Genomic DNA, 23,213 nt, shown 5'->3' with positions numbered 1-23,213 from the left:
TCCTATACAGTCTTTGACATGGAGGCAGTAGGGATGGAAAAGGAATTGTGCCTTTGCACTTTCCAGTACTTTCTCTTCCCTATTATCTAAAGGGATTTGAGTATAATTTATTTTGCTGCAGAGATAAAAATTCATTTCCTGTTCTTGTTTCCTTATCATTCAGGGCCAAAAAATATAAATATGTGGTTTTTTCAGCCTTGTCTCAGCTGGGTGTCTTTATTTACCTAGTCTTAAAGTGTTCCTTTTATTGTCCTTATAATTTTTTAGTTATTTAGTTCCATTTGGTGCTACATCACTTGTGTTTATAAAATTTTGTCTGATATACTTGTTTAAAAACCAATTTGATTGTCACAGATTGCTGCTTTTGAAAAAACTGCTATCTTCACCTGAATTATCACCATTTGGACAAAGCAGTAAAGTAGATTTCTTTGTTTTCTCATTCCATTTAAAGCAGTATTAACCTCAGAGAAAAGTATTGAATATCCTATAAGCCAGAATCCAGAAAACCTTTCTACTGACAAGTTTCAAGTATCTCTGGATAGTTCCAACAGTAAAAATAAAGAACCAGAAATGGAAAGGTAAGAAGTAATAAATGTCAAGTTGTGGCATCTAAGTAACACCTTTACTTATATTGAACTCTTATTGCTAAATTTTTTCACCCTTTCTCTAGTTTTTTGTACACAGACATTTCTAACCTCTCATTTCTCTAGGACACTTCTTCTGTTTAATTGCATATAGGCTTTTTGGACCTATACAAGGCATGAGCTACAACATGAGAAATGCACAGTACATCTGTTCCTTCTGAAGGTCAGAATAAAATATAGAACTGAAACCTAAACAAGTCTGGAGGCTGACAGTAGACTTCTTCAAGGCAGCCCTTGCCCTAACTGAAGTTTTTGCCTTTCTAGAAAAAGTTTAACTATTGATTTACCCCAGGAAATATTCAGAACATCTTTCAGAGATGTCTTTTCAAATCACTATTGAAATAAGATTGTATAAACACTTTATATTTTCAAAAATACTTGATCTACTTCCTCATTTGATCTTTACAACAACACTGTGAGGGTAAAAAGATGAGTTCTGAACTATTATTCCTATTTGATAGTTCAGGAGCGTGTCTCAGAGCCATTAAAGTCACACATCTCCCCACTCTGGGAAGGAAGAGGAATTTATATTTATTGAGTTCCTACTGACTGTATGTATGTTTTTTATTTATCTTTCTGGGAATAGTGACAGGTTGTCAGTAATGTAATCACATCATCTTTTCCAAGCCTCTTGGACTGGACTGAGGATATGTTTTTAAGGCTGGGGTACTGGCATTGTGGCTGTGACAGAGAATGAAAAGATCTGGCCTCCATAGGCACTAAACCCGTGTTTAGAGGTAATAACCTTATTGCCACGCTTTAACCAATTGAGCTAACCATCCATTTAATATTCAGACTAAATATTCCTGCTCCTCCTCCCCTCCCCAGTGTACCTTATAAAGACTTCTATTAAAGAACCTATACATCAGTTGAACTTCGTCCCTCTACTAGACTCCTTGAGAGCAGCAATTCAGGTCTTGCTCATCTTTAATCCACAGGGCCTAGTTTTCATGCCTGACTCACAGTAAACACCTAATAATTGTTTGAATTAATTAGCTGATCTCTGAGGTCCTTTAAATCCGTTGATAAGTATCTTATTCAGCAAAATTCTAAACACCTGAATGAGTAGAGAAATTACTTACTGGGTGCATATGCTCTTGTAACAATATTTTATAGCTGGCTTTTGTGTTTAGAATGACTTTGGACATTGAAAAGGCAAGAGGTAGGGATCATTCTGTGAATTTTGCTAAAATTGGGTAGAAAGAATGAGTATAGAGATGTCAAAATTAATCAACTTTCTATTTTCATGAGAGATGTGATTCTAACATCCATTTGGACTCAAGTGGAATAGTGTATAGAATTTGAGTGAGTGACAGTAGATAATTTGGTGCGATTTACTGACATGGTTTTAAACAGCTGGCTGATATACTGCTTCAGACTGGACTCTAAGGGGAGATGTTATCTGTCAGCCCTGGCATGTTAGGAGGCATCATGAATCCAGACTTCTAGGCTGTCCCTTGCGTTCTGTTTTGCTAGTCATTCCTGATCTCTCTCACAGTGAGCTGTTTCACTTCTGCTTTGGCTGCCCGGGGAAGTATGATTAGTCCTTTCACAAGCTGTGGTGATGATTTTCTCCTTTCATCCTGCTTTCTAGGTCTTCCCCTTCTAAATCCCAATTGTTAGATAGTAGATGGTATGTGCACAGCCACTCATGGAGTCTTCAGAACAGAAACTGCCCGTCTCAAAAGGAGCTCATTAAGGTTGTTGATGTGGAGGACCCACAACTGACAAGATCTGAGGCCCAAGATTTAATGGAGCAGTCTTATTTGCCAAGACGAGATCTAGGTAATATTTCATCTGCTCTGGTGGAGAAAACACTTTTATTTTACTCTGAAGTTTACCTAAAGATATTCTAGTTAATCAACTTTTAGATGTGCTAGTCTGTCATGAATGCATCTGTTATACATAAACCCATTTTAGGAAAATAGCTTGAATGTTAATCCAAATTTACTTGAAAATTATTGCAGCTGTTAATCTGTCTATTTTGGTTTAACTCTAACAGTTTTGAGGATGGGCGAGTCGTGATGTGCTCTAAATATTTTACTTCAGCTGTTTTTTAAGAGTTTTAGAGTCCTAGAGTAAAGGTTTAGGCCTGTCCTTTATTAAAAAATGAGTCAAATCTCCAAAGTAAGCTTTTATTTTATGAATTAATGAATATAAATGACTATATATTTTATGCCTTATAAATCATTTTAAATGAATGATGTTTTATGGCTTGTAAATCAAAGTTTTAATCAATAAAGAAAGTTTTAAATTAATCCTCAAAAACGCATTATCATAAAAGGTGCTCTTTGGCATCTAAATGTGGGATTTGGCCATGTTCATTAGGGTCATTTTAGGAATCTCATGCATTCTACTTAGCTATACTTACTTCCTGATGGAGTGACATTTTCTGAAATATTTCAGGGATGGTCTCCTATTTTTAATTTAGTAATGATATCTGATGATTTATTAAGTGAAAAAGGTAATGATATCATCCTGGATGAAGAAACAAAACTTGAGTATTTGTCTCATTTTTCAACTTTTTTTTCCTTCCTTACAAAAGTACTATATGTTCATTGCCAAACAGTTGGAAAATACAGGTAATAAAAAGGAATATTTAAAATTACCTCTGTTTCTGTCATCAGCAATTAAATATTGCTGTATTTGTTTAGTCAGTTTGCTTAAACTTCTATTTTTAAAATATAGAATCATGAATATTTTTTAGCTATCTTTTTTTAATACATTAGGAGCATTTCTTACTATTTTTAAATTTTAAAAACATTATTTTGATTGTTTTTATTTATTTATTTATTTATTTTTGTGAGGAAGATCAGCCCTGTGCTAACATCTGCCAATCCTCCTCTTTTTTTTTGCTGAGGGAGACTGGCCCTGGGCTAACATCCGTGCCCATCTTCCTCCACTTTATTATGGGACGCTGCCACAGCATGGCTTGCCAAGCGGTGCGTCAGTGCGCGCCTAGGATCCGAACCGGCGAACCCCCATGGGGCTGCAGCGGAGCGCGCGCATTTAACCTTTTGCGCCACCGGGCTGGCCCTTTTATTTTTTATTTTTTATTTTATTTTATTTTGTGAGGAATATCAGCCCTGAGCTAACATCCATGCCAATCCTCCCCTTTTCGCTGAGGAAGACCAGCCCTGAGCTAACGTCTATTGCCAATCCTCCTCCTTTTTTTCCCCTTTTTCTCCCCAAAGCCCCAGTAGATAGCTGTATGTCATAGTTGCACATCCTTCTAGTTGCTGTATGTGGGACACCACCTCAGCATGGCCCGACAAGCAGTGCGTCAGTGCGTGCCCGGGATCCAAACCTGGGCCGCCAGTAGCAGAGCACGCGCACTTAACCGCTGAGCCGCAGGGCCGGCCCCTATTTTGATTGTTTTTAGTCAACTGTTTGCATTTGGTGTTTTTTAAAAAAGTTTCAGTGATATAGGAAGTGCCAAAATATTCACAAGCAGCCCAAAGATTAAAGTGTACATTTGAATAAAAACCCATTTGCTAAGAACTAAAGTAGATAAAATAGATGACAAAAATTATAGAAAGCAGGCCTTATAATATTGCATTTAATGGATTCTAAGATGCAAACATTTTTCATATTAAGACTCTGAAATAGGGTAGCATCTTAAAATTAATGGCATCTTTTTTTATTTTTTATTTTTAATTGCGGTAAAAAACACATAACATAAAATTCACTATCTTAACCATTTTTAAGTGTTCAGTAGTGTTAAGTATATTCCCGTTGTTGTGTTTGTTCATCTTGCAAAACTGAAATTCTGTACCAGTTCAATAGCAACTCCCCATTTCTCCCTTCCCCTACCCCCATCCCCTGGCAACCACCATTCTACTTTCTGTTTCTAAGAGTTTAACTACTTTAGATAACCTCACATAAGTGGAATCATGCAGTATTTGTCTTTTGGCGACTGAGTTCTTTCACTTAGCTTAATGCCCTCAAAGTTCATCCATGTTTATAGCATGTGACAGGATTTTCTTCTTTTTTTTTTTTTTAAAGCTATTCAGCTTTTTTTTTTTTTAATTGTTTTTTTTTCCCCCAAAGCCCCAGTAGATAGTTGTATGTCATAGCTGCACATCCATCTAGTTGTTGTATGTGGGACGCAGCCTCAGCATGGCCAGAGAAGTGGTGCATCGGTGCGCGCCCGGGATCCAAACCCGGGCCGCCAGCAGCAGAGCGCGCTCACTTAACCGCTAAGCCACAGGGCCGGCCCTATTCAGCTTTTTAAAAACCATTGTATTTATATACCACATTTTCTTTATCCATTCATCCATTGATAGACATTTGATTGATAGACATTAATAGACATTCGCCTCTTGGCTATGTGAATAATGCTGCAATGAACATGGATGTGTGCATTTCTCCATTATATTGTAATTAAGTGTTTGTAATTAAATGTAATGGGTGAAGAGTACTCCATTGGAATGAATGTGTCATAATTTATTTAATATCCTATTACTGGATGTTTAGGTTGTTTCCAAAACTTTACCGTTATAAACAGTGTTGCAGTGAACATTCCTATGACTAAACTTTTGCATACAACTTTTATATCCTTAGGATACATTTCTAAAACTAGAATTATTGCCCAAAAGTGTAAACATACAAGGCTTTTGCAACATAATGCCAAATCATCCTTTAGAAAAGTTAAGCCACTTTGCAGTTCCACCAAAGGTGTATTAGTGTACCCATTTTTTTCTTAACCTAACTTGATCTTTTTAATTCTTGGCAGATAATAGACACTGTAATTAAAGATTCATTGTCATGTGGATTTAACTTCTTTCCTCACTTCTTTCAGAGGGAACCCCTTACCTAGAATCTGGAATCAGCCTCTTCTCTGATGACCCTGAGTCTGTTCCCTCTGAAGACAGAGCCCCAGAGCCAGACCATGGTTGCAGCATGCCAGCTTCAACCTCTGCATTGAAATTACCACAATTTCAAGTTGGAGAATCTGCCAAGAGTCCAGCTTCTGCTCATGCTACTAATATTGTTGGGTATAACGTGAAGGATGAAAGTGTGAGCAGGGAGAAGCCAGAAGTGATGTCTTCAACAAAAAGAGTCAACAGAAGAATATCTATGGTGGCATCAGGCTTGACCCCAAAAGAATTTGTGAGTGTGTACATGTGTTATCTCCCTAATGACTGAGACTTCATTAACATGCCACAAAGAGTATTAAATAGGTACTAGCCATGAATGACCTATAGGATTAAATCTAGGAAACAAGCACAGTTCTATGTAATTTAATTTCCATTACTAATTTCTGAAAATTTGGACCTAGATAAAGCTATAGCATGGATTATTTTATATATATTTACTTAAGAAAATAATTATTAAATTTTGGCAAAAAGGTTATAGTTTTGAGTGTGATGTAGAACTTTTTTTTTTTTTTTTTTTTAATTTTGTGTGTGTGTGTGTGTGTGTGTGTGTGTGTGTGTGAGGAAGATCAGCCCTGAGCTAACATCTGCTAATCCTCCTCTTTTTGCTGAGGAAGACTGGCCCTGGGCTAATATCCCTGCCCATCTTCCTCCATTTTATGTGGGACACCACCACAGCATGGCTTGACAAGTGGTGCGTCGGTACAGGCTGGGATCCGAACTCCGGGCCGCCGCAGTGGAGCGCACAAACTTAACCACTATGCCACCAGGCCAGCCCCTTTTTTTAAATTTTTTAATTTTATTTTTTTGGGAGGGGGTGAGGAAGATTGTCTCTAAGCTAACATCTGTTGCTAATCTTCCTCTTTTTTTTTTTCCTGAGGAAGATTTGCCCTGAGCTAACATCTGTGCCCCCCTTCCTCTATTTTGTATGTGGGATGCCCGCCACAGCATGGCTTAATGAGCAGTGTGTAGATCCGCACCCAGGAACTGAACCAGCGGACCCCGGGCTGCCGAAGCAGAGCGCATAAACTTAACCACTATGCCATGGGGCCGGCCCCAAGAGCTTTTTAATTTTAATTTTCTTTTTATCTAAAAAAGCAAGTAGCAGGGGCCAGCCTGGTGGCGTAGCCGTTAAGTGCGCGCGCGCTCAGCTTCGGTGGCCCTGGGTTCGCAGGTTTGGATTCCAGGCACGCACCAACGCACTGCTTGTCAAGCCATTCTGTGGCGGCGTCCTGTATAAAGTAGAGGAAGATGGGCAGAGATGTTAGCCCAGGGCCAGTCTTCCTCGGCAAAAAAGAGGAGGATTGGCATCGGACGTTAGCTCAGGGCTGATCTTCCTCACGAAAAAAAACAAAACAAAAACAAAAATAAAGCAAGTAGGTGTAGCTCTGCTCCCCAAAAGGCATCTTTTCCCCACCTTGGTTCACATCTGAGTGAACTCATCAGCACGATTAGCTAAATCCAAACTGGTTCCAAGCACACTGCCAGATAGTGGCATTTCTCCAGTGTTTGTCTTTATCCTGGCTTATAACACAGTTATTCAGTAGCCTGCCCTATCATTTCTGCCCTACAAGACCCCCTCCCTATTAGGATTTTTGACATCTCCTTGGTGCCTTCATTGCAGAAATAAGTATTATTTTATATTGTAAAAATACCCGTTAAGATATTAAGACCACTGAAACCTTGATACTACTTGGGCTGAGTGTAGATTTCAGACATCCTAGGAAATTTACCTCTTCTGTAATGAATCACCATTGCTATCAGTTCATAATAAAATAATTGAATGAATATTTCTTTAAACCATGATAAGATAACACACCAGAGTATCGAATAGATTCAGTAGTGAGTGCCATTTATTGCACACTGAGAGATGACCCAGTCACTCTTAAGTATCTTTCTTAATATATCCTTCCTAGGATAAGAACCATTTCTCATCCTAACTTCTCTATAGATAGTGGTTCAGCATGACATTCTGTGTGACCAGGTGTGTCCCAATAATAAAAGAGCAAGCTAAGCTGTGTCTGTCCTAGTAGATATATAGTATATATATAGTAGTATATAGTAGTTATTCATTAGAATAACTTCTCATTAATAATACTAGAATTCTTATCTCACAGCCACGTGCCCAGATCAGCTATTTGCTCTGAAAATTCATACCTGTGTCTGTTTATATTGCTCTTTGTTATTTGCCTACACATCTAGAATTCCCATTTATTCATTGAAAATGAGCATTCCTTACTCCTTTGTTTTGTGAGTTCAGCTTTTCAGAGAAGGCTAAAATGATCTAATCTTTCTTGCTGTGGGCAATTCTCAGCTGCAGATTAGACTCTAAATGGCTTGAGTACATGTTGTCTTTAAACAAGCAAAGAGGAAAACTTCAGCTCTATTTAGACTTGCTGAAGTGTGGTAAATTTATTATGAAAGTTGCTGACTGTATTACACATGATTAATTCTGAAGCCCATATTAAGATGATCTTTTCGGCAGTTGCTTTTCTAACTGAACACTGTTTCAAGGCTGGGATTTCAGCAATTAATCAGTTCAGAATTGCTAATGATCCTGGCAGAGGGCAGTGGCAAATGGGGGAGGATGTCATTAGCTTCTCCAGCCTGCCTTTTTCAGTGCCCTGTGGCAGTATGGAGTGAGGCAGCATAGAAGAAAGATGGCCTGATCTCCAGTGCAATATTGTGCAACACATAAATACTGGCGTGGGTGGCGATGGCTAATAAATGATAGCCCTTGGTAAATAACGTTGTTTACCAAACAGTATCTACTAATTATGTCAGCTTTGTCTATAATGGATCTGGTTAATTTCTTTTACTGCCTATTGATTTTTATTTGGTTGATAGATAATAGCTAGAAGGCTCTAGATTTCTTTTGGGAAGAATATGAGTCTCTTCCAATCTTTTTCCTTAAGAGGAATTGATAGTTTTTGCACTGACCTTTAGAAGCATCTTGATTTGAATATTTTGTAACTATCAGAGGGTTGAATCTTGTTTTTAAGCCACATATCTGTAGCATAACTTTCTGTATAGGCTTGTTACCTCTCAGCTTCTAAATTATAGGCTGATAAATCTAAATTATAGTATAGTAGAGTGTCGCTCTGCAAAGAAACTGTCTTAGAGAATCAAATGATATCTACTATTAAAGGGAAAATTAGGGGCCGGCCCAGTGGCGTAGTGGTTAAGTTCGTGCCTTCTGCTTCAGTGGCCTGGGTTTGGAGGTTCGGATCCTGGGCATGGACCTATGCACCGCTTATCAAGCCATGCTGTGGCAGGCGCCCCACGTATAAAGTAGAGGAAGATGGGCACGGATGTTAGCCCGGGGCCAATCTTCCTCAGCAAAAAGAGGAGGATTGGCAACAGATGTTAGCTCAGGGCTAATCTTCCTCACAAAAAATAAATAAATAAATAAATAAATAAATGGAAAATTAATGTTATTTTGAATCCTTGGTTGTAATTTCATGTCTGTTAGCATGGGCTATTTTAGAATTTCTTCCTCTAATTTGTATATAATTTTTATTAAATTACTATTTATTTTGAGACTTCAGTCATGTTAGCATTAAAAGGATATAAATCTTTTGTGAGAAAAATAGCAACTGAAAGCTAGGGTAACTAATACTCTAAACTGTGTACTAGAGGTAATTTATTATAATGTCATATTTGATTTGATTTCAGATGCTTGTGCACAAGTTTGCCAGAAAACACCACATCACTTTAACTAATCTAGTTACTGAAGAGACTACTCACGTCATCATGAAAACAGGTATACCAAGAGCCTTTACGGACTACGCTGCATCTGTTGCATAAAACTACACGAAGAAATGGGAGTATTTGTTAAGCATAGCATGGATGATAGTCTTCCAACAGTCACTCAATTATTACCTTATGAAAGAAAAATAATAGTTTTGCTACGTCCTGACCCCCCTTTTGTTTTGGGTTAAGATCTGGAGAGTGGTGAGCCAGAACGATGAACCACTTCTCTTCCACCCTGCCTGGACTACACTGTATGAAGGGCTCTCTGCTAAGGCAGAGCCCAAGTCCTGGAGAAACAAATAGGGCAAAGAGGGGAATGAGCAGAAGCGAGTCTTCACTCAAAATCTGGGCAGTTGGAAACCCTAGCTCTGTGTCCTAGCTCCACTCAAACACCTAGTTTGACTGGTTGAGAGTTTTTCAGGAAACAAGTCTAATATCAGCTCTGAGGTAGCCTAGCATACGAAAAAGGAAAAAGAGAAGGGGAAAATTCATTTGTCTTATACCTTCCCCTTTTAAAATCTTAATTATGACTTGCATAATAACGGAGATCTCAGAGGCTTTTAGTTGACTGAAAGCTAAATGTGAGTAAATGTTTCAGGGCTACTAAAAAAGCTTGTCTGAAATTGGGCCTTATTAATACAAGCCTAATATCCAGTGCAAGTGAAGTGACGATTCTGACGCCTCACTGTATTCTCTGCTGGACTGATATGGCTGGAGGATATGCTCTGTTTTGAGCAACATACTTTCTTTTTAAGCTGGTCACTGACAAACTAGAAAGTGTTTATCCAGAGGTAGATGATGAGGATGGGGAAAAGGGATTCAAAGCAATGTCATTTAAAGAACAGATGAAGGAATGAGAAGACTTAAGGGAACAAGACAGCTGTCTTCAAATATCTGAAGAGTTGTCATCTGGAAGAGGAGTTAGACTCACTCATAGGCTTCAGAAAGCAAAGGCTGATACATGCAGCACAGAGGAGATGCAGATTGTAGCTCATCTCTTAAGACCTTTCTAACAAAATTGACTCTCTGGAAATAACAGTGGTCTTCTCCAGGATGTTTCTGTTCACAAAGCTGCAGATGCTTGAACATACAGTCCAGACTCTTGACAGGGACACATTGCCTTAGATCCTCTAAGATCTTAGGTTTCTTCAATGTACAGATCGTACCACAGGGTTATTGGATACTGCTTATAGGAACCAGGTGCCAGAATAAGGGACCGTGAGCTAAGTACTATTTTAGAGATGAATGTCATGAAAGTTTAGTATGTCTTAAGCTGTAGGTTTGGATCAAAGCTGCTGAATGGTGAAAAGAAAACTTTAAAATGCATATTAAATCTAAAGTAGTTCAGGCTTTAAACTCAAAGGCAATACAACACTTGCTACTTTTAAGCTAAAAATGAGCTAAAATTTCTGAGTTTAAAGCATATTATTACATCAATTTTCACAGCAGTTAAACAAAAAGCTTTAAAAATTGTGAAGAAAGAAAAAAGATTTTTAAAAATTTGTCAAGAATTTTGTGAGGGAGAATGGCAGTTGCTACTACTGGCAGATGGCCTGCTGTGTTTAGGATTTAGTTAAATACATTTCTCCTGTTTAAAATTAGGTGTTCGTTCCTCAGTTTGCTTAGTTCTTCAAAGGGGCCTTTGAAACACTAAGAAATAAACAGAAGTGATTTTTCAGCTACTGCTTTCTGAAATACCTATGTAGAAAAGAGAAAAGCTATGAAAATATTCTATTTTCCTGTCTGTCTCCAGGTAATTAGGAATTAGGGGGTTAGGATTCCCCAGGTAGAAGTTCTAGGGGTGGAAATTTGTCACTTACATTGACATTTCCGATTTAGGATTTCAATGATACTGTTTTCTTCTCCTTTCGCATGTTGCCATCCAGTAAAATAGATCTTCCCTGTCCACATGTATCAATACTACTGACATGGATAATTCACTGACGCAGTGACGTCTTTAGCTAGCCTTGGCATCTAGAAGATAGCGCAGACATCTCCTGTGGTCTTAACTTCACATCAGCCTTTTCCAGGCTTCCAAGATCCACACCAGCTGGTTATAATTAGGGGTGCTTCCAATCTCTGATTCTACCACCAAGGGTGTTGGAAACATCAATCCAGTTTGGGCTCAAATAGCACGAGGATCTGGGGCTCTTTTGCTTCTTAAAACAGCACTTCCTGATTTTGTTTTCACCTTCTACTAATCCTTCGGATGTTTCTCATTCTGTAGATGCTGAGTTTGTGTGTGAACGGACACTGAAATATTTTCTGGGAATTGCAGGAGGAAAATGGGTAGTTAGCTATTTCTGTAAGTACAATATAATTTGTCCCCTCCTCCCTTTAACACCTCAGAGTTGCATTTTTACACCTAACATTTTAACACCTAACGTTTTTGCTGATGCTGAATCTGAATTACCAAAAAGTCTTTAATGGTAACACTAAACTAGCTTTATCCTTAATGCATGTTTCTTTGTTCAGATAAGCTGGTGATGTTGGGGAAAATGGATTTCTTTTTATAACTAATAAGACCTAATCTGCTCCTAGCAATGTTAGCATATGAACTAGGGATTTATTTAATAGTAGGCAGAAATCCATGTGCAGCAGGCACTTTTATAATGTTTCAATTAAGCATCAACTGTGTCTCCAGAAGGAAATCTATTAAGGAGCTGTGGCTTTATAGAAAGAGGACCTCTACTCAGCGTTACTCCTCTTCTTCTCTTACGAGAATCACTTCATCATCTACCTCCATGAAAAGAGCACATTCTTCTGCTGTTGTGTGACCTTTCTTTTTTGTGATCTCTTTAGGGGTGACCCAGTCTATTAAAGAAAGAAAGATGCTGGATGAGGTAGGTACTTGATGTTACAAACTAATCAGAAAGACTTGGTGCCATTGAGTCACATAGTCACCGAAAAGTTATCTGCTTCCTTCCTTGCACTACTTTCCATAGATTTTCCTTGACACTGTGGATCATCAAGAGTTATGCAGGGGCCAGCCCGGTGGTGCAAGCAGTTAAGTGTGCACACTCCACTTTGGTGGCCTGGGGTTCACAGGTTCGGATCCCGGGCATGCACTGATGCACCGCTTCTCAAGCTGTGCTGTGGTGGCGTCCCATATAAAGTAGAGGAAGATGGGCACGGATATTAGCTCAGGGCCAATCTTCCTCAGCAAAAAAAAAGAGGAAGATTGGCATCGGATATTAGCTCAGGACTGATCTTCCTCACAAAAAAAAAAAAAGAGTTATACAGAGCAAACAAAGAAATTCTGTGTTCTCACTTGTTTATTTAAGTTTCAGTAGAAACAATCCTGTCCTTGGAGGAAGGAAAAGGAATTTATAAAGCAGAAAGAAAAGATTCATAAGCACAAGAAACAAGCCCACCTAAATCTTGCATGCATACACCTTTGTAGGAAGCTGCTTGTTCACTGTTGTTGAAGAAAAATCCTTCATATTAATATGCAAATGTATCTGTTTAGAAATCATATTCCTTCAAAGTGGAATCTTTATGACACTGAGAACAGTGAGAGGTAAATAAGACAGAGTGCAGGAGGAGGGATAATTTTAGAACAAAGCCATCTAAGAGCTGCTGGTGACAAGAGATCAGGCAAAATAAAATTAGCAAAAGCAGTTTTAGACTATTAGGCACTATTCAGCATATTCATAATTAATGATGTTTTGTTGGTTTTAACTTTTGTTCAGTGACTTATTTTTGGGAGCCTACTCTGTGCTGGACACCTGGAATACAGCAGTAAACAAGATGGACAGGTCCCTGCTCTGGTGGGATTCGTATTCTATTGAGGGGAGATACGCAGTAAATAAACATGCATTTAAGATACCACTAAATACTATGAAGAAATATATAAAACAACAGACTAGCAATTGAATGGGGACAGAGGTTGGCTACTTTAGTTAAGGAGACCAGGGAAAGCTTTCTGAAAAGCTTGAGCTGAGACCTAAAAGACAAGAAAGAATTGGCCTTGAAAAGTGTAGGGAGCAAATGTTATAGGCAGAGGAACAGCAAACATAAAGGTCTTGAGGTAGGAATGAGCTTTGTTTATTAAAGAAAAATAGGCCAGTGTAGCTGGAGAGTAGTAATGGGTGAATCATATGTGGGGAGCAGAGGTTAGACAAGGGGATGGAGAAGGTTATAGACAGGGGCCAGATCAGGTAGGATTTGGTGTAAGTCATGGTGAGGAATTTGATTTTTTTTTTTTTTTTTTGTGAGGAAGATCAGCCCTGAGCTAACATCCGTGCCCATCTTCTTCCACTTTATATGGGACGCCACCACAGCATGGCTTGACAAGCGGTGCAATGGTACGCGCCCGGGATCCAAACCCGGGCTTGCCAGTAGCAGAGCACGTGCACTTAACCGCTACACCACGGGGCCAGCCCCAGGAATCAGAATTTTATTTGTAGGGTAATTGGAGGCATGGAGATGGTAAGAAGAGGTTGGTTTGAGATATGTTTGGAGATCGGACTTCCTAATGGGTTAAATTTGGAAGATGAAGTGAAGAGAGGAATTGAAGTAACCCATAGGTTTTTGGCCTGAACAATGGAATGGATGTCAGTAACATTAAATGAGATAAGAAAGACATGGGAGAGGAGCATACTGGGGTAGGGGGAGCAGGAGGCAGAAGTAGAAGGAAGAGCTCTGTTTTAGATGCATGAATTTGGGGATTTATACTAGACATCCAGCAGAGAGGTTAAGTAGGCACCAGGGTGCAATCAGGGCTATAAATTTGAGGGTCATCTTCAAATAGATGACATATTTATCACTAGACTCTTCTCACTCAAGTGTCTAGGAAATGTTAAGTGTTCTTTCCCCTAATAACAGCCTTTGGTTATACTCATGACTTTTATTTTTCTTCGTGATACTCTTGGCAAACTGATGTGGTCTTTCCTACAATATGAGTTTCAGTCAAAATTATTTCTGAGCATTCTTCCCCAAAATTCTCCCAAAAGCACTAACCTCTCCAATCTCATTATTCTTTATTCCCTTGTCCTTGACCAGTCAAAATAGTGATTATAAGAAACATCTAACTTTCTTCACAGTGTTAAATGTATATTTTATCATTTTGGTTTCATTAACTGTAAACCTCTCAATGGAAATATGAGAAGCCCTTATTTCTTTAGATGGTAATGCACAATTGATTTAAGAGATCAGGAATTCTCCAGTTATCTTTATGACAGCACAGTATTAGCAGTTTAAATGCTAAGTGAATGTTTTGAGAGGAGATAGATGTTGAACATTAAAATACATTACGTCCTAGTGAGGTGAAAAGCCAATTGTTAATTTCTGCCCGCAAAGATTTGCTTCAGTGAATTGATTTCAGCAGCTGGGACACTGGTCATTTCATCCAGTCTGCCAAAAAAGAATGATTTTTTTGGAGGGAGGGGTCAAAACTCTGCCTGGCAATACTGAATTCCTTAAATATGACATATCTACTCTGCGTCCATTGAAGGGGACTTCTCTTTCTCTGATCCCTGTGGTTTGGATTTGATTTCTTTCAGCATGATTTTGAAGTCAGAGGAGATGTTGTCAATGGAAGAAACCACCGAGGTCCAAAGCGAGCAAGAGAATCCCAGGATAGAAAGGTAAAGCCCTTCCTCCCCATGGTGACAAAAACCCACCCACCCCTCTGCATTGCTGCCCCCTGTGTGGAGATGGTCTCATTTATCTTGTAAGGGACATTACATACTGCTAGACCACTAGCTAGGTGCTTTCATATAGGTTCTTTATTAGTTCTCCTAGCCCAACAAGGTAAAAAAGTATTAGCTCCATGTTATGAATGAGGGAACTTAGAGGTTTAGAGAATCTATGTAATTTGGATTCTAGTCTGGGGTTCCAATCTCAGCTAATAAGTGGCAGAGCTGGAATTTGAAACAGATGTGAATCTAAAGCCTTTCTCTTTCCACTTGACTGTGATATCTTCCTCTAAAGCAGTGTGGTAAGTGCTGTGAGGGGCATGTACACAGTGCTGCCTGTGCAAGCATAGAAGAGAAAGTGATTGAGAGTCAATAGCTAACATCTGTATGATGTTCACTATATTGCCAGGGACTACTCTAAGCACTCAACCATATTTTAACTAATTCACAATTTTATAGCAACCCTATGAGGCATGTACTATAATTATGCCTATTTTATAGATGAGAAAATTAAAACTCAGAATCAGAGTAAGTTGCCCAAGCTCTCACAGCTAGTTGTGAACCCACAACTAGAAGTTGAACCCAGACAATTTAGCTCCAGAATCTGAGCTCTTAATGACAATACTAGTTTCTTGGAAAATTGTAGGTTTCACAAAGGAGAAAAATAGATTATTCTGACAACTTTACAAATGAAGGACTAGACGCCCAGGAAGACTTAGTGACTTTCCCCAGATCATACTGTAGCAGATGATGTAGCCAAAACTGTTCTTCTCTCAGAGAGAAAAGTCCAGGCAAGATTTCACAGCTGCCTGTCAGGCCTGAGCTGGCTGCTTTCTCAGGTCACTGATGAATGCTTACGTTCCTGGTCTACATTTCTTCCTTTTTGAAGTGTGCACTGCTGGGCATTTCAGAACATCCCCGTATGGAGCACCTTCTGTCCCTTTATAGAACTTGAGTGAGAACGAGCAGAGGTGATTTTCTAAGGAAAACAGCTTTGGGAGATGATCACAAATCACGCCCTGGAGCTCTAAACCCTTTGGGGTCAGCCCACCCTCACCCTCTGAGCCTATCAAGTAACTTCCAGATGCCAAGAAAAGCTGCTGGCTCTATTTCGGCTTCCACCTTCACCCCAGGGGAGTTCTGTGTGAGCCAGCCATTTGTTTTTATTCCACTGTATGCAAGGCAAAATTAGCACCAGATTCTTCCCCCCTTCAAAGGAAATTCCAGTGTTTTGGGGTTTTACCTGCATTTGGGGTGGCAGCGATGGAAAGTGCCTGGTCAAAGTACTGACGTTCTGAAGATACTAAATGTCACCATAATATTTTTCTGTGGAAGAGAAATGTATTTGTTGAGGTAAAACTTCAAATTTCTTATCTTATAACTAGACATTCTCATCTGTGAGTATCAGCCTGGATATAAAAATTTCTAATCTTTTGTACTTTTCACAGCAATATTTGACTCCAGCTGGCTGCCTGGGGAGAACTATTAGCATTATGAGGTCCTGTCAACAGGATGGGGATGCAGTTTATTCATACAGATAGTGAGAATGGTACAGATGGAGGCTGTCACTTAAAACAGAAACAAACTTGTCCTGCTGTCCTTTCTTATTCCTCTGGCTATAGTTGAAATGTGTAGTGGGGGGAGGGCCATTTCCTAAAAGGCCATTGTGTTTTTAGCTTCCTGATTTTTCTCCATCCCAGTCTCTTATTTGAAGCGAGGTGAGTTCTAGGCCCAGGCAGTTTTCTTTGTAGTGGAATGGAGAGAAAGAAAGAGGGTCAAGAGAACAAGAGTTACCCAAATGATATATATCCAGCCAACTGACACAAATTTAAATTTCTTCTTTTAAATTATGCCCAAGTCCTTTACTAAGAACCTGTGCCAATGCATGTTTAAGAATTTGCCTGTTCAACACAGTAGCCACCAGCCGCATGGGGCTGTTTAAATTTTAAATAACTGTAATTCAATAAAATGTGAAGTTTAATTCCTCATTCTCCCTAACCACATTTCAAGTGCTCAGTAGCTAAATGTGACTCATGGCTACCTTATTAATGCAAATATGGAACATTTCCATCATCACAGAAAGTTCTTTTGGACAGTTCTATTAAGCACAGTAAGTGGAAGAGGCCCTAGGAGGTGCAGTGTGATCTGTATCTCCTGGAAACCAGGCAATCAGATCAGCTCCATGAGGAGAGGCAGAACCAGGCTTCACTTCTGGATTAAAAACTATTTAGGTCGCCTGAAGGAACAATGGCCATTCCTGGAGCAGTGTGAAGGCAGGAACAGATGTTCAGGGACCAGAAAGTCAGAGGAGAAAAGGAGCATGTACACATAGAATAAACATAGACCTCTGCCAATCAGGGTCATAGTTAGTGTTGATGTACCAAGTCTGGATAAACATCAAACTGTAGCTAATAGCTTGAATTTCGTGCCATCCAAGCCTCTTAGTAAACATAAAGAAGGACCAGTTTCTTCTCATCTCTAACAAGAAGTGAAGGCACCTGCAAAGGTTATCAGGGAGGAGCCTGGGCCTGATTGGTAGCAAGGTGGGATGCTCAGCTCTTTAGTGACAAAGAATGACTGTAGAGTAGATCAACTACATACACACTTTTTAAAAAGTCTTCTAAAATCCATCAGTGTTCTGAACATTGGCCTGATTGTCTCTGGGAAGTAACAACAGAAATCGTCAGGTGGTAAAGAAAAGAAAAAGGAGGGGGCTGGCCTGGTGGCGTAGTGGTTAAGTGCATGCGCTCTGCTTCGGTGGCCCGAGGGTTCCCAGGTTCAGATCCTGGGCGCGCACTGACACACTGCTTGTCAAGCCATGCTGTGGCTCCATCCCATATAAAGTGGAGGAAGATGGGCACGGATGTTAGCCCGGGCCAATCTTCCTCAGCGAAAAAAGAGGAGGATTGGCATTGGATGTTAGCTCAGGGCTGATCTTCCTCAAAAAAAAAAAAGAAAAAGGAAAGTTCTTCATTTTTGAGAGTCTCTTTTTATTGTTTTTTATAAAACCTATACCCTTTTATAACTAATGTTTGTTTCTCTATTGCTCTGTCCCTCTCTTCTCCCAGATCTTCAGGGGCCTAGAAATCTGTTGCTATGGGCCCTTTACCAACATGCCCACAGGTAAGAGACTGAGAGAACTGCAGAGTCCAGGACCAGCCTTTCCCTTACATAGTGGAGTGTTATAGGAGAGATCATCTCATAGGGGTTCCTCAGACTGGTGAGAGGTTCTAGAGGTTATTCTGTTTCTCTGCCACCCGTCAGACAGAACTGCACCTAAATGTTACCCTATGGCAAAAAACTAACCCTGTGCCCCTTCTTAAGAGCAAGAAGGCAGTGAAGAGTCAGGATCTAGGACACAGTATGTTCTATGCTCAGATGGTGTAGAGCTGCTCTTACTGCCCTTTGGTCTAAGAAAGGGGGAAATAATCATTTAGGGAGAAGATACCTTTTGGGTTTGTAAACATCAAGAAAGAGTTCTGCTCTTAAACCATCTTCATTTGATACAGAGAAGAAAGCACACGTAGCTGCATAAGCCCTGTGGGCCTGGGGCCCCACACAGGCCCAGAGCAGGGGAAGACTCTTGATGAAGGTTTCTAATTAAATTTGGCACTGAATGTGATGTTATGTTTAGGAGTGCTGTGGGGCTCAACTCGGGAGTTGTGCAGTGCTGAGGCCCTGGTGTATGTGTAGATTTGGTTCGTTCTTTTCAAAACAGAGGCCACCCACCTTTGCCTCTGTGCCCACTTCTGCCCCAGGGATCAGGTCTTACTCCTCAGAAGATGGCCTTGCATCTGATCAGGGACAGATGAGTGTCAGCAAGAGAGCCTGGCAAAGTAATTTGGCTCTGTCGTCTTTATTGGATATTGATTGGATTTCTATGAAATTTCTAAGAGCCACTGAAGGATTTCTCAGTGTTTTTGTACTTTGGTATAAAGAAAACCAGGGTCTCTAGCAGGAATCATTTTGGAGGTGAGTCAGTTGACCTCAGTTCACTCAGACAAACAGGAGCACCTCAGCAATCCTCTGAAATGGGCTGGTGGAGTAGAGCACCCCAGGGGGCCCAGAAGCCACCCACTGGTTAGTTCAGCTGATTTTCCAGGTGCAAGTGGAACATATCTACCATCTCTTCTGATTTCTATTTGCCTGAGTATGCTGATTCCAGCTCAGCATGTAGCCTATCTCTGCTGGTGTGCTGAGTCTCTGTCCAGGAGGATGTGTATTTTTTTGGCTGAATGAATTATCTTCTCATCTCTTGACATTTACAGTAATTACCACCAAGTATGGTGCTCTCAGTGACCGTGATTATCAGTTACCAACACAGAATGAGACAGGGAGGGAGGGAAGGCAGCTGGGTGTTTTTTCACAGTATCTTAGCCAGCAATTTAGCAAATTAATGGAAATTAGATCTTGGATTGTTTTTCTTTCTAGGTGTTCTATTTGAGAGACTATCAAACCTTGTCTACCAAGTGGCCTTATGGGGTCTGATAACCAGCGTAGGTAGCATATCAGGGGCAAATTGACTTAGAATCCATACGCTTAGTATAGATTCTACTTTAAGGCCTGTCTGTCCCTTTGGAGCAGAGAGACAGCAGGGATTCTCACACTGAGAAGTCTTGCTATGAGCTTTTACACAGAGGAGTATGAAGTCAAGGGCCCAGATTAAATGTGCAGATTACTGTGGTGATTTTAGGTCTAAATGTCCTATTTAGATCAACTAGAGTGGATGGTGCACCTCTGTGGGGCTTCTGTGGTGAAGGAGCCTTCATCGTTCACCCTTGGTGAGGTAAGTGTTTGGTGCCCTGTCAGAGGGGGAGGACACAATATTTTGTCCTGTGACTGAGCAAGGCAGTACCCATCAGTCCCTATGAACCCCCTCAGTGTATCCTCAGAAGCCTCTCTTCACCCCAAGCCTTCTCTGACCACGTACCTGTGCCAGAAGACTCCATTTGTAAGGGCTGAGTAAGGACTTGAGAGCTACAAGCATTAATACACTGAGGGAAGGCTCTTTCCCTCTAATCCTTCCTTTTTGTTGTGTGCCCTTCCCCCTCCTTCCTGTGGTTGCCCCCAGAGCAGTTTGCTTCAGCAAACCTTTGAGAAATAGTAAAACGACTATTCTAAAAGTCCTGCTCTAATACCCTCAATGCTGTTTCCTTCCTGGGGATTCAGGGTACTCACCCAATTGTGGTCGTGCAGCCGGACGCCTGGACAGAGGACAGTGGCTTCCATGGTAAGTCTTGCTGTAAGCCTTCATCCAGAGAAGTGGAGGTAGAGGGCCCAGGTTAGGTGTGCAGATTACTGTGCTGATTTTAGGTTTAAATGTCCTGTTTAGATCAAACAGAGGGGATGGTGCACCTGTGGGGCTTCAGTAGGCCACAAGCATGTGCCTGTGTCGTGTGAGGTTGTGTGGGATGAGTTTGATGTTTGTTTGTTTTGCATTTTAAAACTAATGAATGAACTGTTTCCATTGTGGGTGGGGGTTAAATATGAATGTTCATCACATAAAGTGTAAATGAGCACAAACACGTAAAATAATCCCAGTGATCCCACTACCTGAAGATGATCACCATAAAAGTCTTCCAGGCACGTGTGTGTATATATGTACACATATGTATTTTACACAAATGTGAGCATGCTCATGATACTGTTTTGTTTTTTCACTTAAGATATTGCAAACATTTTTCCATATCATTAAATTGCAGTGCTGTTTTGCTCTCTCTGGTGACTTTTCCTTTAACAGATTAGAGCTCATGTTAATCAAGTTGCCAGAGGCTGTACACTTTCACCAGCATTCACTCCTCAGGCCCCTGAGTAAGGTGCTATGTCCTAAAGCATTGCTTAAGATCAACAATTTTGCCCTTACCTGAGTAACCCTAAAAACTCATATAACCAGGACTCAAGTAGATTGATTAGAATCTGGTCTGGGGGCAGGGCCGGCCCCGTGGCCGAGCAGTTAAGTGCGCGTGCTTTTCCACTTCGTGGGCCCGGAGTTTGCAGGTTTGGATTCTGGGCGCGCATGGACGCACCGCTTGTCAAGCCATGCTGTGGCGGCGTCCCATATAAAGTAGAGGAAGATGGGCACGAATGTTAGCCCAGGGCCAATCTTCCTCAGCAAAAAGAGGAGGATTGGCATCGGATGTTAGCTCAGGGTTAATCTTCCTCACAAAAAAAAGAACTGGCCGACCAGTGGCGTAGTGGTTAAGTGCGCGCACTCCGCTTCGGCGGCCTGGGGCTCGCAGGTTCGGATCCCGGGCACGGACCTATGCATTGCTCATCAAGCCGTGCTGTGGTGGCATCCCATATACAAAATAGAGGAAGATGGGCACAGATGTTAGCTCAGGACTAATCTTCCTCAGCAAAAACAGGAGGATTGGCAATGGATGTTAGCTCAGGGCTAATCTTCCTTGCCAAAATAAATAAATAAATAAATAATAAAAATTTCAAAAAAAGAAGAGTCTGGTCTGGGGAAATGCGAATTGACACTAATTTCTGTTTGTGTTCCCTGTCCCCAGTGATTGGGCAGATGTGTGAGGCACCTGTGGTGACCCGAGAGTGGGTATTGGACAGCGTAGCCCTCTACCAGTGCCAGGAGCTGGACACCTACCTCATACCCCAGATCTCCTAGAGCTGCTGCTGATTCCAGTGAGCAATGTGTCAAGCGCCTGTCTCCTCAAGACCCCAAGAATGAGCTTAAGAAATGGCCTTTTTCTAGGCCCTGGGAGCTCCTCTTCAGTCCTTCCACAGTCCGGGTTACTAAATATTTTATGTGCATCAGCCTGAAAAGAACTTCTGGCTATGCAAGGGTCCTTTAAAGATTTTCTGCTTCAAGTCTCCCTTTGAAATCGGCCATGAGCACAAAATTGTGGTAATTTTTCACCTGAAAAGAATTTAACACCATTTAAACTCCACAAACTGAGCAAGATGCTGATTCATTATTTATCAGCCCTGTTCCTTGTACTGGGGCTATTGGCTTAGAGCTGGAAGCTCCGAGTGGCTAGTCTCAGGAGAATAGCTGGTTTCCCTAAGTTGATTTCTCTAAAACCCTGTGTTCATAAAGAGTCAGTATTTGGGGATCTGTGACGTGGCTTAAAATCAAAACAGTCCTTGGGCGGTGCTCAAATGCTGGAGTGAAGCCTGGGGGAGGGAATTCAGAGGCAGATAATGGATATAATTATGAAACTTGAGGGTTCATTAGAGGATAGGGGAGTCGTGCTGACTGACCCTGATCTCCAAAAGTCTGGGCTATAGTTGCTGGATTTCTAAAGAATTTTTTAGCACTAATGTGTTCTGAAACAGCAGAATCTTTTCAATACCTGATGTCCAAAGAGAGTCTTCTAATTCCCCATTAGTGATAAATAAAATGTTTATTGTTGTAGCTCTAATATGTAACCCATTCCTCTTGAAATATAAGATCTCTGATATGAATATTGCATGTCTGCAAAATGACGGATCCCACCAGGAACGGAGCTGTTGCTTTCCTTGAGGTAATTTTTTCCCCTTGCTCCCTATTGCTGAACTGTATAGTTTCATAAATAATTTTGTTTGCTGAAGGATGAGAAAGTGTTTTTTATAAACTTATTATCCAGGACTGTTTATAGCTGTTGGAAGGACTAGGTCTTCCTTAGCCCCCCATGTGTGAGGGCAGTGCAGACATGATTGTACAAAATACATTTTGTAAATGTTGTGATGTTCACCTGCAAATAAACTCGGTAGCAAACATTTCTGCCAAGTATGACTGTTCTTGAGGCTCAGACTTTCTCAGAGCCTTTCACTGTACTTTAGTCTCCTCATCTGTAAAATGGGGGTAATAACAGTACCTACCTCCTAGGGTTATTGAGGGGACTTTAGTACCTGTTGTATTCATTTTCTATTGCTGCCATAACAAACTGTCACAAATTTCATGGCTTAAGACAACACACATTTATCTCACAGTTCCGTAGGTTAGAAGTCCAAGTTGGCTCAACTGATTTCTTTGTTTCCGGTTTCACAACGCCAAAATCAAGGTGTCAGCAGGGCTGTGTTCCTTTCTAGAGGCTCTGGGGATGAATCACTTCCAAGTTCATTTCACGTTGTTGGCCAAATTGTTCTTTGGAGTTGTAGGACTAAGATCCCTATTTCCTTGCTGGCTGTCAGCCAAGAGGTCATTCTTAGCTTCTAGAGGCCGCATACGTTCCTTGGCTCATGACCCCCTACCTCCTTCTTCAAAGCCAGGAAAGGCTGGTCAAATCTTTCTCACGTTTCAGGCCGGCCCTGTGGCGTAGCAGTTAAGTGCTCGCCCTCCACTGTGGTGGCCCAGGGTT

General features: G+C 40.7%; 1 protein-coding gene across 7 annotated transcripts in view; it reads left to right on the top strand.

Annotated features, from left to right (window-relative positions):
* BRCA1 (BRCA1 DNA repair associated) overlaps positions 1-22,632 on the top strand; it is a 61,038-nt gene extending 38,406 nt beyond the window's left edge. For 3 of the 7 annotated variants that reach the window (XM_058561052.1, XM_058561051.1, XM_058561059.1), the window contains exons 13-23: positions 452-578; positions 2,239-2,429; positions 5,446-5,756; positions 9,197-9,284; positions 11,502-11,579; positions 12,077-12,117; positions 14,779-14,862; positions 17,982-18,036; positions 19,626-19,699; positions 20,083-20,143; positions 21,426-22,632. In XM_058561052.1, the coding sequence (XP_058417035.1) occupies positions 452-578; positions 2,239-2,429; positions 5,446-5,756; positions 9,197-9,284; positions 11,502-11,579; positions 12,077-12,117; positions 14,779-14,862; positions 17,982-18,036; positions 19,626-19,699; positions 20,083-20,143; positions 21,426-21,538 (1,223 nt within the window). In that variant the 3' untranslated portion in view covers positions 21,539-22,632. The remainder of the gene's footprint in view (positions 1-451; positions 579-2,238; positions 2,430-5,445; positions 5,757-9,196; positions 9,285-11,501; positions 11,580-12,076; positions 12,118-14,778; positions 14,863-17,981; positions 18,037-19,625; positions 19,700-20,082; positions 20,144-21,425) is intronic. The other 4 variants (XM_058561054.1, XM_058561053.1, XM_058561058.1 and 1 more) reach the window with 3 other exon arrangements.
* The last annotated feature ends 581 nt before the right edge of the window (positions 22,633-23,213 follow it).

This window comes from Diceros bicornis, chromosome 18 (genome assembly GCF_020826845.1).
Source record: "Diceros bicornis minor isolate mBicDic1 chromosome 18, mDicBic1.mat.cur, whole genome shotgun sequence".
NCBI lineage: Eukaryota > Metazoa > Chordata > Mammalia > Perissodactyla > Rhinocerotidae > Diceros > Diceros bicornis.
This window is presented reverse-complemented; position numbering and strand designations above follow the sequence as displayed.